Source organism: Penicillium maclennaniae (genome assembly GCF_028827695.1).
Source record: "Penicillium maclennaniae strain IBT 15551 chromosome Unknown utg000001l:1.0-3280838.0:1.0-3283122.0, whole genome shotgun sequence".
In the NCBI taxonomy this organism is placed as follows: Eukaryota; Fungi; Ascomycota; class Eurotiomycetes; order Eurotiales; family Aspergillaceae; genus Penicillium; species Penicillium maclennaniae.
The window spans coordinates 1,805,573-1,820,743 of NW_026623213.1; the positions used below are offsets into that span (position 1 = coordinate 1,805,573).

The following is a 15,171-nucleotide window of genomic DNA, read 5'->3' on the forward strand; positions in this document are numbered from 1 at the left end:
TTGGGTTTCTCGTGAGCCTCGCCCCCTTCGATCTATACTGGAGTTGCATAAACACCCCTGGCTAGATCGTCATCAATACTGGGGTGCCGTGAAGACATCATAATGGATGAATATAACAAGCTTCTTCTCTTAAGCCCTGCTTTTCCACCAAGACATTGGTTCGGACTATTTGGGGTCGAGATCCGCTTCTCTATGGATGCTCGTAGAACATGATCTCACCGCATCATTAGCTTCGGTCATGTTGAGAGTAATAATTGAGTTTTGAGCGTACCACGATTAGGACGATTGATGAAAAGGATTGTCAGTATTCGTAGAATTATTTATTAATTGAAAAAAGAGAGTATGTGCAAAAGCAAGTCATGTCTCGTTGCAATACCTCAAAGCGCTCACAGAATATCGAGAAGTGCGACAAAGGATCTGCATGACGATCACAATGGCTGAACTTTTCCTGCTCTTCACGCCTTGTTTGTGGAGTCATCAAGTCGTCTCGAGATGGTTAGAGAGTATTAGAGAGTAAGCAGGCCAGGGATCAAGAAATTATCGAAAGAGCCTGGCCCAAGTTTAGTAGATCGCCAAGGGGCTACGCCAGCCAACCTGAATGACCTTGACGGCTGTGCAGCAGACTAGACCGGCTGCGTAGCAAATTGTAGTGAATGCAATAAGGCCCCAATACTGGCCATTGCAGCGAGCCAGGATCTCACCAGCAATTGGGATTCCAGTCAAGGTACTAGGAAGGCAGAGTACGTCAGTCAAAGGTATTCATGACATCACGAAAGTCGACCGAAAAAGACTCACCCGAAGCTGACGATCGTGTAGGCGGTTGCATAGTATCGGCCATAGTTCTCGGTCTTGCAAAGCTGGCCGACACAGACAGGCGTCAAGCTGATGTTACTACCACTTGAAAATCCGAACAGCAAAGCGTAAATCACCAGTAAGGCCATACTGCTCCCGGCTGGAAGCCACAGGCATGCATTGCAGAGAAGACACAGAGCCACGGTAGCAATGAGAGTGTTGAATCGGCCTAGGAAATCTGCGAAGAATCCTGGGAGCCATCTGCCAAAGAACGAGCCTACATTCAGAATGGCGAGGATCTGGTAGGAGAATGAGTTCGAAAAGCCGTGGTCAAGGGCGTAGGAGGAGATGTAACTGATGGGGATGAATAGACCCCATTCGATGAAGAAGACGCTGGCGGTGGTCAATGCGAAACGAGGATCGCGGAAAATCCGGAAATCCGGAAGGACATTCTCTTTTGAGAAGGGCTTCTGGGGCAATCGCGATCGGATGAGGAGGTTGGCGAGTCCAAAAGCGATCAGACAAATCAAAGCCACCACTCGAGTGGCCCACGCCCATCCTATTTTGGGGAAAAGAGCCTCTAGGATAAGAGGAAATGCAATACCACCGATGGAACCACCTGTTGCAGCCATTCCAGTTGCCACTCCACGCTTCTCGTAGAAGAAATGACCAATTGCTGAGATGGCCGGGGTGAAGATCAGCGAGGCACCAACTCCACCCAAGACACCAATGACCAGCATAAAGTGCCAGTATGCGGTACAAAACCCAAGAAGAATGATCATGGCCATTTCGCAGATCGAACCCGCAAGGACAAGTACGCGAGGACCGCGTGCGTCAAAGATGGGACCGATTTGCATACCGCAAAAGAAAGTCAAGAAGGCATACATTCCAAAGATCCATCCGATGTTGCCAGAGCTGTAATCTTTCAGCTGGTGATTTTCAATATAGGCCTGGAAGGTGCCAATCGTGTTGACGAGTCCGAGTGATCCAAAGAGTCCCATGAAGCTGCCCAATACCACCAACCAGGCCTCCTTGCCGCCTTCGGGGTAGACATTACCCTCGGCGTCTGTCGTAACTCGACTGACAGGATCTCTGTGTACAGATCGGAGAGACGGCGCCACCGTGGACGCTGTGCGAGATAATCCATCATCTGCAGAGGCGGTGGTTTCTGCATGCTCGCGCTGCGTCTGCTCGGCCGGGTGTGTCTGAGCCTGCTTCTCAAAGTCGGTTACATGTATGGAAGACATTTCATAGTTCTGGGAAGCGTGGGTCGCCGCCGTTGTTGTCACATTTTGACCAGCATCGGTAACGAAGTCATGGTCATAGTCACCAGCGACAATGGATGTGCTGGCAGGCCCGACCTCGGTTGACATTCTACGCGGTGTGTAAGCCGCTTATATCTACCTGTGGCTTTGCGGCGCCGATAAATGCTTCAATCTGATCGACGATAGCACTTGTTTCGATAAGGATGAAGTGTGAACCTGGAGGACTCATATCACCGACAAAGCGAAGAGGGGTTTCCACCGGCGAACAAAAAGTCGGTGTCATCCTGACCCTGACTCTTCAAATGCGTCCATAGGGCGGAATGATCCCTACTGGCTTTGAAGTGCCTTTGGAGGGTCTTTCTAGACTCTTATTAGTACGAGAGAAAAATTCAGAGGGGCAGATTGCGATTGGCGGTTGCGGAAGATGTGGAGCGCCCACGAGTTGTGCCTGTCTTAGATCGATGTAAATGACCGACATCGGTTTTTTCAGCAAACTGTTATCGTATTAGACCTGTGTCCAGAGTTATGATTCTTGAATACCCTGGCGAAGTATCTTTTTTCGTAAAAGAAAATGCACGAGTGGCTACTATGCATGCGATCCTCGAAGTTAGCATCATCATATTCTCCGCGGAGAAATGGAACCCAATCATACCCCACTTCCCACTTCACCCCAACTTCCTAAGTCGAGGCCCAGGATCAATCTTGGTTGTATAACATTAAAAGAAAGATCCAATATATCAACTGGGCTTGTGGTTTAGTGGTATAATACTCCCTTAGCATGGGAGTGGTCCGGGGTTCGATTCCCCGCGAGTCCATTTTTTTTTTGCCAATCTCACATCTGGTGCTTCTTGCCAGCACTGCTCTGAACGGGGGAACATGCGAGGGACCAAAGAGTAGACAAACAAACCAAAATTATCGCATCATAGGTGACACAGCTCCTGTACTTTTTCCCCCAGCTCTTATCAAGCTCCACCAAGGGCCGACGTACGCCGTGCAGCTGGGTTGCCTGGCCCACCTGATAACACTCTTGAGGCCTATCATCTGAGACGGGATCGGCTGCTCAGCCGATCGAGGCTTGGTCGATATGCATCTTTCTGTCAAGCTAATAATCCCTCTGGCTAGAGTTAAAATGGATTGAGAGCTGATCCCTCAATGCAGATAGAAAAGGACTAGAAGAGAGCTCGTAGACCTTTTTAAGTCAGGGACCGCGGCAGGCACGAACTCTACCGCTATCCCCCGCCTCCAGATTATGGAAGTGATTGTCAGGGGCTGCGATAAACTACATTTCCGAGTTCAGGGCGCTATTTCGCTTGGAGCCCAAATGATCATATGCTCATGGGCAGGTGACGAGTTCATTACGGTGTCGATCGCCAACGTTCAGGAGGCTGCCTAGGTGGATACATATTATTCTTGCCACTGTACCGTCGCGGATTAACCTCCTGGGCGAAGACCAAGCTGCGGATAGCACTGAGTCATGAACGCAATCGCCGCACGAGGGGAAAAGATAACAACGAACGAATCGAGAACAGCGTCCTTTGCGACTTGTGCAAATAGCATCATCGGGCGAGCGAAGATAGGTCTGATTCCCGGAATCCGTCGCTCCCCGGCAAGCCCTAATTTGCAACGACGTCTGAGCGTTTTCCCCAAGCAAGTGAAGCCTGCGAAGAGCTGCTTATCAAAGATATTTGTAGAATCTCGAGTATGAATTTCGCACTTTGTCAGTCAATTCTTTTTTTTTCTTCAACAGATTCCAAGATCCTGGATCTGCATTGGCACAACTAGGTGATATGCGAGCGAGTCTCCGCATCCGGGCTTGGTCGGATGCTCTACCCCGCCCCGAAGTGCCTCACGCTGATATCAGTGGCTCGTGGGTATCGGCAAGGGTCTAGCAGGTGGTGGCGTCGAGGAAGAATTGCTTAGCCGGCAATTGCAATGCTGGTTGGCTGTCCGCAGGTCTCGCCCTGGCTCATTTGGACGTGCCTGGTTCCTTGATTCGTGACCCCATAGTATTTAAATCCAGATCAATCCCGGACTGCGGAGACTAGAAGATCAAGTGTCCTTGTGCACTCTGTTTTTCTCGCTCTGTACCTCGGGCTTCTTTGACGGCCCCTCCTCGAAAGGATGTTGCTGAAGTCAGTCCTGACCTCGGGTCTCCTGGCCCTTTCTATGGGCGTGGAGACTGTCGAGGCTACAAAGTTCGGACGTCTCGGTAACCTCGTTCGTGCTCCTCTCGATCGTGCGAAGAAAGTCGTCGAGTCGACGCACGCCAAGGCAATCCGTTCTACGCAGGATTTCCGCTTTCTGAGCTCCAAGACCAAGGGTAAATGAGTCGCAGTGACGGTCGACCGCATAGCATTGAGCTAATCATATTGGCAGAGTACCTGGTCAGCAGCCTGCCCGATGTCAAGTTTGATCTTGGTGAGATGTACTCGGGTCTTGTCCCTATCAAAGAGGGCGATGATTCCCGACAGCTGTTCTTCGTCTTCCAACCCACCATTGGTAAGCCTGTTGATGAAGTTACCATCTGGCTGAATGGTGGTCCTGGCTGTAGCTCTATGGAGAGTTTCCTGCAGGAGACTGGCCGTTTCCTCTGGCAACCTGGTACTTTCGCGCCCGTTGAGAACCCCTATTCGTGGGTGAATCTGACCAATGTGCTTTGGTAAGAATATATTTATCAAAGATGGATCAAGACCTTGGAGACTAGTAATATTGACCTACATTTAGGGTCGATCAGCCCGTTGGAACCGGTTTCTCCATTGGCACTCCAACTGCCACTACCCAGGAGGAGACTGCGCAGGACTTCATCAAGTTCTTTAAGAACTTCCAGAAGACTTTCGGTATCAAGAACTTCAAAATCTTCGTGACTGGCGAGAGTTATGCTGGTCGCTACGTTCCATACATCTCGGCCGCTATGCTAGACGAGAAGGACAAGGAATACTTCGACTTGCAGGGTAAGTGGGCTTGAGAGTAAACCAAGGAGACGGTATCTGACTCTCGACCAGGTGCCTTGGCCTATGACCCTTGCATTGGCCAATTTGACTACGTCCAAGAGGAGATTCCCGCTGTGCCATTTGTGCAGAAGAACGCCAACCTCTTTGGCTTCAACGAGACTTTCATGGCCGATCTCGAGCACCTACACAAAAAGTGTGGCTATGCCGACTACATCGACAAGTATCTGACCTTCCCTCCCCCTCACGAGCAGCCTCCTCTGTTCTTCAATTACACCAAAGACGCGGAATGCGATGTGTTCGACATCATCTACGATGAAACCTTCAAGGTCAACCCGTGCTGGGATCTCTACGAGATCAGCTCGATGTGTCCCTTGCTGTGGGACGTTCTGGCCTTCCCGGGCTCTCTGGACTACCAAGCTCCCGGATCAACGGTGTATTTTGACCGCGAGGACGTCAAGAATGCAATGCACGCCCCCAACATCACTTGGTCCGAGTGCTCGAATGAACCCGTCTTCGTTGGTGGCAGTGCCGGTCCCGAACAAGAGGGCGACACCTCGGCCAACCCCATTGAGAAGGTCCTCCCCAAGTCATCGAAGCCACCAACCGCGTCCTCATCGGCAACGGCGACTACGACATGGTCATTATCACTGATGGTACCCTTCTGGCCATCCAAAACATGACTTGGAACGGCAAGCTGGGCTTCCAGGAGAAGCCCGAAACCCCTATCGACATCGAGATTCCAGATCTCATGTACAAATGGGTATTTGACGACAACGGCTACAACGGCCTCGATGGAGGTCAGGGTATCATGGGCATCCAGCACTACGAGCGTGGTCTGATGTGGGTTGAAACGTACATGTCCGGCCATATGCAGCCGCAGTACCAGCCGCGTTCATCATACCGTCATCTGGAATGGTTGCTCGGGCACACCGATCATATCTGAGCGTGATTTCAGCTCGTTTGTATAGGCGCAACCTTGTTGACAGGAATGTTTGGTCTCGTATATAGTCGCAGCAGGTGTGTTCATGATTGCATGAACCGCAGTAAATAGAGCCATGCGCAATGACATGTGAACATAATTGAGTCCCTAATGAGCTACAATACTTAATAGTCAGGTCTGACCGCAACCCAAAATTCGTGTCAGACGCGTTACATGGTAGTTTCTGAACCCCCGAAAGCCGAGTTTACCCCCAGAACATGAGACCTTGAAATCAACAGCCTTTGTATCCCTATGTGGGCATGATAATCCTGGCATCGAAGACTGGGTTTACCTATCTTGTGTCCTGAGGCTGGTAATTGTAGTGCTCCCCGCGGGGAACTCGTCTAGTCAATTGATAATGAATGAGACTAATGCATGAAACGATTTCAATTGATCCAATGGGCATGTGTGATTTTAGTGTAAGGACTGTTTTGCCTTTTCAAGTAACGTTTTCACCGATAGTCTGTCGCCACGATCCCCGGCTGCCGAATCGGCTCATCGAGTTTTTTTCAATGCGATGGATCCTTAACGGATTTTGTGGGCACTTTATCAGAACAGAATGACGCGGCTCGGGGCTATCTATATAGTTGCTAGGTCTGGTCCGTGTCTGGGCTATCAAGACTCACTTGGGTTGATAAAATCCAGGTCAAATGCGGCTAGTCGACATATTTTCCAATGCTCGAAGGAAAGGTGTTTCCTAACATACGGGGTGTTGGAGGTAGTCCATAAAGCTCCTATGGCATTGGTCAGTCTCGGAAGTTGCTTTGTTTTGGATTGAAATGTACTCCGTGACTCGGACCAAAAATGATAGAGGGTGTACCGTTCAAGAGTGGGGCTTGGACCCTTAATCTCAGTATTGAAACTTTTTTCAAGTGCATAACTATGCTGCTATCCAGCCGCAAGTTTGTGCTTTATCTGCCTCGGGAAGACACAGAGGTTTCAAGCACCGTCCTACCCGCATATTCGATTCGAGTTTGCGTGATGCCCTGTTCCTACGCGTTCATTCTCGGCGTTGAAGCCGCTAAGGCAGTAGCGCGCGCCCAGTGGAGTATGGACAGTACTTCGTTACTACGTTACAGGTTTACAGGCCCTTGATCGGACCTAGTGTAGAGGCAATCTTTGCCGAGAGGAGCAGCAGCGTAAGACCCTATCACCCATCGGGGTAACAGTTTTGGGGTCCTTGCCAAGCATTCAGGCGATCGGTAAGAGCGCAACATGGCCATCTTGGCAAATTTGAACGGACAAAAAGGAAACTATATCCCTCAGTGGGTCCGCGTAAGACATGGCAGCAAACCTATCTTTGCGTCATGGCCATTTCGTGGATACAGTATATTGCACCAGGACTTTCGCCCTTCTTATCACGCTAGAGTCAGCCCACATTGGAGGCGGGCCGTCTGTCGCATAGAGCCGAGGACCCTCCTTCGCGCGGTTCCAATCTCCATGTTTGCGGCCGTAAACACAAAAGAACATGTAAGATTTCACGGCCGGATTTGATATTGCGACAAGCAGTGGGTTGTGGCGCCGCCGTCAGCAACGCCGACGATACGGCGGCGTCGCCCGTGTGTAACGACTCGTAATTTATGAGCCTCGATTGACTCGCCCCCACGGTGAAGAAGGGCTCTGATTCGTGAGAAAGGTGAACCGAACCAAACTCTTTCAATTCCCTGAAAGCGGCAACGAAACGGTCCCCGTCCAAAGTCATGTGACCCGGGTCAACCGTGTCACTCTGCTTCAGAGGTTACAATCGCATTGCATTCAGACGCAAGGACGAACACTACACACAGTCGATGTTAGCCATCGCGCATAAAGATCATCCAGGAAGATCAAACGGCTTGTCAAAGGAGATTTCCCCAGACAAGATGACGTCAAAAACGTGGGGATCAGCAAGTGAGAATTTCTCCCGTGGTCCGAGCCCCGTTGGCTCCGGTAGTATTTTTTTTTTCCGTTCTTTTCTCTCTCTTTGATGAACCAAGTGTTTGGATCCAGGGGACGAGTGAGATACAGGGACTTGAGACATAGGAGATGGCATAGGGCGATGACAGCCGATCTACTCTCATGACCGATTAGTCACATCAAGTTATCAAGTATTGGAGTGTGAATGTCTTTCCTATCTCCGGGATGACCGATAAGGTTCTAGCCAGGATGATGTGCCCTGATTCAGTAGCTAGGATGGTCCCGCATCAGACGCACTCGCAAAGTCAAGTCAATTCGACTCAAGGCGGTTCCGACGCCTCACCTCAGCCACTCAGAGCCCATGGGTCTACAGTATGACTTGCACGCTATACCATGAACGGAAGGAAGACGTGCTCACAGCATCTCTCACCATTCTCTGGCTCGATCGCCCTGACGATTGGTCTTGCGATTGCTCAAAGACCGAACTTCACGCCCCAATGAGTGGCAATCAGCCAGTAACACCCCAGGTTCCGCGTATTGGCATTACAGACCGCGACTATTCCCTGTCAGGAATGGTCGAGTCCCCCAACAGCCCTAGTATCTTGGCCCGCTTGGCCTGTACTTCGACCAATGCTGGCCTCGGCGCATGAGGTTCCCTTAGAACGGTCATCCCGTAATTAAAAAAAAAATGAAAAGGATGGAAAGGGAACGAGCAATAGACGACTAGGATGGAGACCGTAATTGCTGCGTTTTTCTTTCTTTTTTTTTCTCGCGGTGTATATAGTGCTTCACAATCCCACCCTACATCTTTTCTTGCCCATCTTCATCTTTTCCCATCTCCACCTATCCCCATTGCCTATCCCACTTGGGTCCCGAGGTATAGCTATCGATAGCTTTCCTCGTCCACTTCTCCAGGACTTTCACGTCCCGGCATATTCTGAGATTGGCTCGGCCGTTCACTGTCAGACAAAGACAAAGCAATTGTTCCTCGACCAAAGGTCATTCTGTGATTCGACCCGGCTTTCTAGTAGCACGGTGACGCATCGGCATTGATCGGGCAGTATTTCGGCCTGCGTACGAACCATTGCACCATTCTCCCTTTGTGAAATTGTCCAACCATTCTGTGACGACCTGCCCATCCGGTTTCACGACATAGGAATCCATTGCGCCAATTTGTAGTGCCCTAACGGACGACCTCACGACCTTCCAACCATTCAACCCAGAAAGCAGCAAGCCCCAACTCATTGCAGTTCCAAAGCGCCTTATCCCCACAAGCCGAAGTCATCATGAGTTTCCTCACCTTTAACCCCTTCAAGAGGGAACGCCAGAACTTCCCAGGAGTTGTGATTCCTTTATCTGAAGCCCCGCTCCGCTCCCACCCCACCGACGTTGAGAAAGAGAAAAAGGACGACTCCTCGATCGATCAGCCCAAGTCTCTAGATCGTGCCCCTTCTGCGGAAAATGGCTCTGCTGGCTCTCTGCGCGAGACCAGCCACTTGACTATTGAGGTCCTCCGTGCGGAAATTGACGCCGAGGTATCGACTGCCGGCCTAGACACAATGTATGACCGTATGTGTCCTCCAGTTGAAATTCCCAATCTTCCCCTCCCCAAATGCGCCCACCCCTTCGATTCATAGAATGAAAAAAATCAAGTGAGTACCTTTGAATGTGATCTGACTCGAATGGGTTTTGCAGGTAAAGCCAAGGTGATCAACAGGGCTATTCAGGATATTGGCATGGGCCGGTATCAGTGGGAGCTGTTCGCCCTCTGCGGTTTTGGATGGACCGCAGACAAGTAAGTGAATATTCATGCATGGCTACGAAAGACCCTCATTGACATGTTCCTTCAGCCTTTGGCTTCAGGGAGTTGCTCTAACTCTGACGCCCATCCAAAATGAATTCGGTCTCGGAGAGTCCGAAGTGCGTTTCACTACTTGCGCTCTCTTTGTTGGTCTTTGCATCGGTGCCTCCTTCTGGGGAGTCGCTTCGGATATCGTTGGTCGTCGTCTGGCTTTCAACTGTACTCTCTTCCTGGCTGGTGTCTTCGGTCTAGCTTCGGGCGGTGGTCCCAACTGGATTGGGACTTGCGCTCTGTACGCCTGTCTGGGTCTCGGCGTTGGCGGTAACTTGCCTGTCGATGGTGCTACCTTCTTGGAATTCTTGCCCTGTGAATCTGGCGGCTATCTGACCATGTTAAGCGTCTTCTGGCCCATCGGTCAACTGATTGGCAGTCTGTTCGCGTGGGCCTATATCCCCATCTTCAGCTGTGATCCCAAGGTGGAGACCTGCACCAAGGAGAACAACATGGGCTGGCGCTATCTGGTCCTCACCCTTGGTGCTATCACCTTTGCCATGTTCTGCGCCCGATTCTTCCTCTTCCACCTGTACGAGTCGCCAAAGTATTTGCTGTCTCGCGGCCGCCAGGACGAGGCAGTCGCTTCAGTTCACGGCATTGCCTACCGGAACAAGGCAAAGACCTGGTTGACTTCCGAAATTCTCAACGAGATCGGCGGTGTCGCCGAGAGCAAGGAGGAAGAGAAGCTCTCCGTTGGCGAGATTATCAAGCGATTCTTTTCCAAGTTCTCGATGGAACGTATTGGGCCTCTTTTTGCCAACAAACGTCTAGGCTTCACCACCGTCCTCCTTTGGCTCTGCTGGGCAACCATCGGTATGGGATACCCTCTCTTCAACGCTTTCCTGCCTCAGTACCTCGGAAGCACTGCTAGCTCGACTTATATTACTTACCGCAACTACGCCATCACCTCAATCATTGGTGTCCCTGGCTCCGTGCTGGCCTGCTACACGGTCGAGATCAAATACATCGGTCGTAAAGGGACCATGGCCATCGCAACCCTCATCACTGGCGTTTTGCTGTTCTGCTTTACTGCCTCTACGGATTCAAACGTCCAGCTTGTCTGCTCCTGTCTCGAGGCCTTCTTCCAAAACATCATGTATGGTGTCTTGTATGCCTACACTCCCGAGGTCTTCCCCGCCCCCAACCGTGGCACTGGTACCGGTATTGCAAGCTGCTTGAACCGTATTGCCGGTCTCTGTGCTCCTCTGGTCGCCATCTACGGTAGCAACGCCAGCCCCACGGCACCCATCTACGCATCTGGTGCTCTGATTCTCGCATCCTTTGTGGCGATGGTCTTCCTTCCCATCGAGACCCGCGGTAAACAGACACTCTAAAATCCATGAATGTCGACGATGCATTTCCATGGCACCGTCCAATTCAGCATTGCATTGATTCGTCTCGCATCAAACAATCACGCGACGAATATATGACTATACGTGGTGCACGATATAGAAGAGGACGCAAAGCACAGTATTCGTTCTCCGTCACCCCTGATCTCTCTATATGGCATGGTTGACTCCAAGCCGAGAAATCAGATCCGGCCTGGCGCCGGCGATAAAATGGGGGCTCAGACTGTTCCCATTTTAGTACATCACTTTTATTCTTTTGTTTCTATACGGAGCTTGTCTCCTCTGTGAACATAATGTGCAAGATACCATCGTGACTTTAAATTGAGATTATAATCGTAAAGTGTTCCTGATGAAACGGTAGAGAGCTTCACTTTGGAGTTATTGGAGGATAGATAAACCCTTGCAGAGAAATTATCACATCTCCAGGTCTATTTTGCGCCAAATCAGATCCAATTACACAGCGAGCAGACAGCACAACCCAATCTAACAGACCGTCGATGCAAAACCTTGGGAAGCTCACTTATCACATCTCAACGAAATGGCGGAAACAATGAATCGAGCAGCGAATCTGAATAATCCAGTCCAACCATGAGGACCATGAACCAAGCAGGATTGCAGTGGGAAAGAATATTCATAATATAGAGCACATTGAAAAGAGTTTGTTTAGCATGTATTCCCTAAATTTCGAGAACAAGATAACTCCAGCCAGATCAAGTAACCCCGCAGCAAATAATCAGAATGAGAACAAAAACGAAAAAAAAGAACGACCAAACGAGCCCATCCCTTTCGTTCCCAGTCAAAACCTTGAGGTATGTATGCTCTTCGCCGAGACCATAACGCACGTACATGAAGCAGACGGAAATTGAGAAGAGAACAAGAGAGCAAGAAAAATAAAAATGATGAATCATGTATGTGAAGAGTGCAAATAAGTCATGCAACATCGCTCGTTAAAGCACATGGAACAGAAGTCGAAGACGCTTGAAAACAATGGAACTTTCATTCGTGTACAAAATTCCTGTTTAGGCGACTGGTTGACCATGGTGACGGCGGCCGCGCTTCTCAAGCAATGTTGCGCCGTCCAAAGTGAGTTCGAAGGGCTGTTGCACTCGGCCGATGCTGCTCTTTGCGGCGGCAGCGACCTTTGCGTCGTGCTGGCCATAGCCTTGCGGCTGGCGGTGTTGGCGACCAGCTTGCCGGGCTTGTGCGGCGCTGCTTTGGCCAAGGTTTGTGGAGCGGAGCTTGGCGTCGATGCCGGCCATGTCGCCGGATTGCTGGGCTGCGGACTTGGCGACCTTCTGAGGTGGTTGGCCGGCGGCTTGGGCACGATAGTCGGGTTCGTCGTCGTAGGTCTCGTTCAAAGCACCCAGGGCGTTCTGGAAGCCCGCGGTTGGGTTGTTGCTACGTGCGCCAACATTGCGTCGGCGTTTGCCTTCCTCTTCTTGGCGGTGGACAGCGTAGCCAACGTCGAACACTTCGCGTAGGTTGAACGCGCCTGGTGAACGGAAGTCCATGCGGCGTTGTTCGGAGGCGGAGGTTGGAATGTCCAGTGAGGCTCGGGTGCTGTGAGGCTGATATGGGGCTGACTCTGCGCCACCAGCTTCCATGTCGAGAGGGTTCTTCTGGCGAACTTGGCCAAAGGGCGTTGCCAGCGGGGGTGCGTCGGCAGCGGCGGTTGTCTCTTCGTCGGTTCCACGGATCCAGGGGTGCGCAAGGAACTCCTTGATGGTGTATCGCTTCTCGGGGTCGACAGTGAGCAAATGTGAGATCAAGTCCTGGGCGGACTTGGATATGTCATCCCACCACGGGGACAGGAAAGTGTACTGGCCACGCGCGACCTTTTCGGTAAGGACCTGGATGCTCTCGTCATAGAATGGAGGGAAACCACACAGCAGCGTGTACAGAACACAACCCATAGCCCACATATCAACACTCTTAGAGTAGCGCTCATCCTTGACAATTTCAGGTGCCGTGTACCCAACGGTCCCGCATGGTGTCATGGTCTGGCTGTCCCAGATGACCTTGGAGAGACCAAAGTCGGCGATCTTAATCGTTCCGATACCACCTGAGCCAACTCCTGGGATGAACTCTCCTTCGTCTTCCTTGTCCTCATCCCCCGGCTGCTTGGGCTGCGGGGTTTTGCTTGGAACAAACGGAGTGGGGTAGAAGAGAATGTTCTCGGGTTTAATATCACTAGATGATAGGTCAGCTTCGAATCGATCGAATCATCATGATTTGCACGTACCGGTGGACAACGCCTGATGTCTCGTGAAGATACTCAATGGCGTTGGCGACCTGGGTAATCACATGTCGACTGAGATTCTCACTGAAGTATGTCAATCGGACGATCTGGTGGAAGAGCTCGCCTCCAGGGCAGAGCTCGAGGACAATATAGTAATATTGGCGAGACTCAGAAAAGTCAATCAATTTGGTGATATTGGGGTGATCAAGGTTGCGCATAATTTGCACCTCCTTGAGAATGTTCGCTCGCTGCAGTGCACATGTCAGCAATGGACCAAGACGAGAATTTGCAATAAATGCATATATTAACAAGGCAGCAAAAGTCAATACTGCCAGGTGAGTTGGAGTGTGGGCTAGGAAGAGTTGCGCACCTCCGCAGCCTGTGGGACCTTCTTGACGGTAGGATGAAGAGGGTCGGACTGCATGTAAAATGTTGGCGATGGTTCTTTTTTTTTTTTCCAATTCTTTCTTTCCCATCGGGAGATGATTGACTCAAGCCATGCAACTTTGAAAGCAAAGGAAAAGGAAGGAAAATACGACCACCGGTCAACCTACCTGATTACTGTTCATCTCGAACTTGCGCACCACCTTGATGGCCACTTCGTTGAGCTGCCCTGTCGAATCTTTGGCGCGATAGACATTGCTGAAAGCGCCATCGCCCATCTTCTCCACCAAAATCCAGCGATCCAAACCAGGATACTGAGGCATCTTCGACCGATTCACATTCTCTTCTGCCACCAAGCGTTCGATTTCGACGGATTGATCCCGCCGAGTTTGCTCTGTCTTTGGGGCGGCAGTCTGCCCATGCCGATCGCCGGTATCAAAGGCTTCAAGCGCGGGAGAAAATTGGCCTACGGGTTGCGGTTGCTGCTCTGCGTGCACCGTTGAAACGTCGGTAGTGGGTTCGGCATGGGGAGTGACTAGGCGTGCTTGTTTGCCGTGCCGGATGAAATTCTTGATGTTCTGTATCGTACTCATGGCGGGCGAGTCTGAGAAAGAGGAGGAGGTAGGAGAGGAAGAGAGGGAGGTAGGGAGAGACTGAGACTTTGAGACCTCCGTGATGTCGGTTCAAGGGGGGCAAAAAAGATTGGAAAGTTGGGAGAGAAAGTGGAGGAAGTGGAGGTGGGGAGGGGGGGGGGAAGTTGGTTAGTTGGTTTAGGCCGGAAGACGTTTTTTCTCACCCCGCTATAGAATCAACCAGCGAGATATAGGATAAAAAAGAAAGAGAAAATTGTGGACGAAGCCAAAAAAAGGGGGGAAAATAAGAAGCAGAGAGATGAGGTCAGTCCAGCCCAGGCGATAAACTGGAAATCTGTATTGGTAAGTTGGAGGGGAAAAAGGGCAAAAAAAGGAAAAGCCTATGACGACGTGGGATCAGCGAGCGATGTCATCGCCTTCTTTTGCGGGATGGCCAGGGCCATGACGACAAGGACCGCCACCAAAAAGCCCGTCATGAAGGTAATCCATATTAAATATATCATAAAGGGGCTCCAAGCTTCGAGTGTCTTGTCTTGCCATGGTGGTCTTGATTCTTGAATTTCAACGATGAGCTAGTGATGAGCTAGCGTCGACGTGGTCTTCATCGTGGGCGATACCACTACGCAATGGGCTCTATCCTCCAAGTATACCTAGACCTATACCTCTAGTACAGGGTCTCTCGTGTACATATTGTCGACAGTTCCTCGGCCAATTCGGAGCTACACAAAGCCCGTTTCCGTGAGTCTGGGTGTTTGCCGGGATGATATCAAGGCCATACCTTGTGTGGAGTTCGGATATCGTCATCTTCGCCACATCCTTTCCTTTCCCCCCCCGGGATGCGTGAGCTCCCCAGATCCTATTTGCACGGCTC

At 50.8% G+C, this 15,171-nt stretch overlaps 4 protein-coding genes across 4 annotated transcripts; 2 read left to right on the forward strand and 2 right to left on the reverse strand.

The window, feature by feature from the left end:
• Positions 1–561: 561 nt before the first annotated feature.
• Positions 562–2,165, reverse strand: N7477_000703 (MCT family MFS transporter; the record flags this gene model as incomplete). Its single annotated transcript, XM_056962366.1, has 2 exons — positions 562–727; positions 796–2,165. 2 exons carry the CDS (start codon positions 2,163–2,165, stop codon positions 562–564), a joined length of 1,536 nt encoding a protein of 511 aa, XP_056827369.1.
• A 2,013-nt stretch (positions 2,166–4,178) lies between these two features.
• sxa2 (putative pheromone processing carboxypeptidase (Sxa2)) lies at positions 4,179–5,951 on the forward strand (the record flags this gene model as incomplete). The annotated part of the gene is made up of 5 exons (XM_056962367.1): positions 4,179–4,377; positions 4,434–4,716; positions 4,782–5,008; positions 5,060–5,661; positions 5,715–5,951. The coding sequence occupies 5 exons, from the start codon at positions 4,179–4,181 to the stop codon at positions 5,949–5,951; spliced, it is 1,548 nt and encodes a 515-aa protein (XP_056827370.1).
• Positions 5,952–9,166: 3,215 nt separating this feature from the next.
• Positions 9,167–11,069, forward strand: N7477_000705 (uncharacterized protein; the record flags this gene model as incomplete). The annotated part of the gene is made up of 3 exons (XM_056962368.1): positions 9,167–9,449; positions 9,576–9,675; positions 9,731–11,069. The coding sequence occupies 3 exons, from the start codon at positions 9,167–9,169 to the stop codon at positions 11,067–11,069; spliced, it is 1,722 nt and encodes a 573-aa protein (XP_056827371.1).
• A 1,034-nt stretch (positions 11,070–12,103) lies between these two features.
• N7477_000706 (serine/threonine-protein kinase) lies at positions 12,104–14,300 on the reverse strand (the record flags this gene model as incomplete). The annotated part of the gene is made up of 4 exons (XM_056962369.1): positions 12,104–13,274; positions 13,327–13,571; positions 13,694–13,741; positions 13,878–14,300. 4 exons carry the CDS (start codon positions 14,298–14,300, stop codon positions 12,104–12,106), a joined length of 1,887 nt encoding a protein of 628 aa, XP_056827372.1.
• Positions 14,301–15,171: the final 871 nt, after the last annotated feature.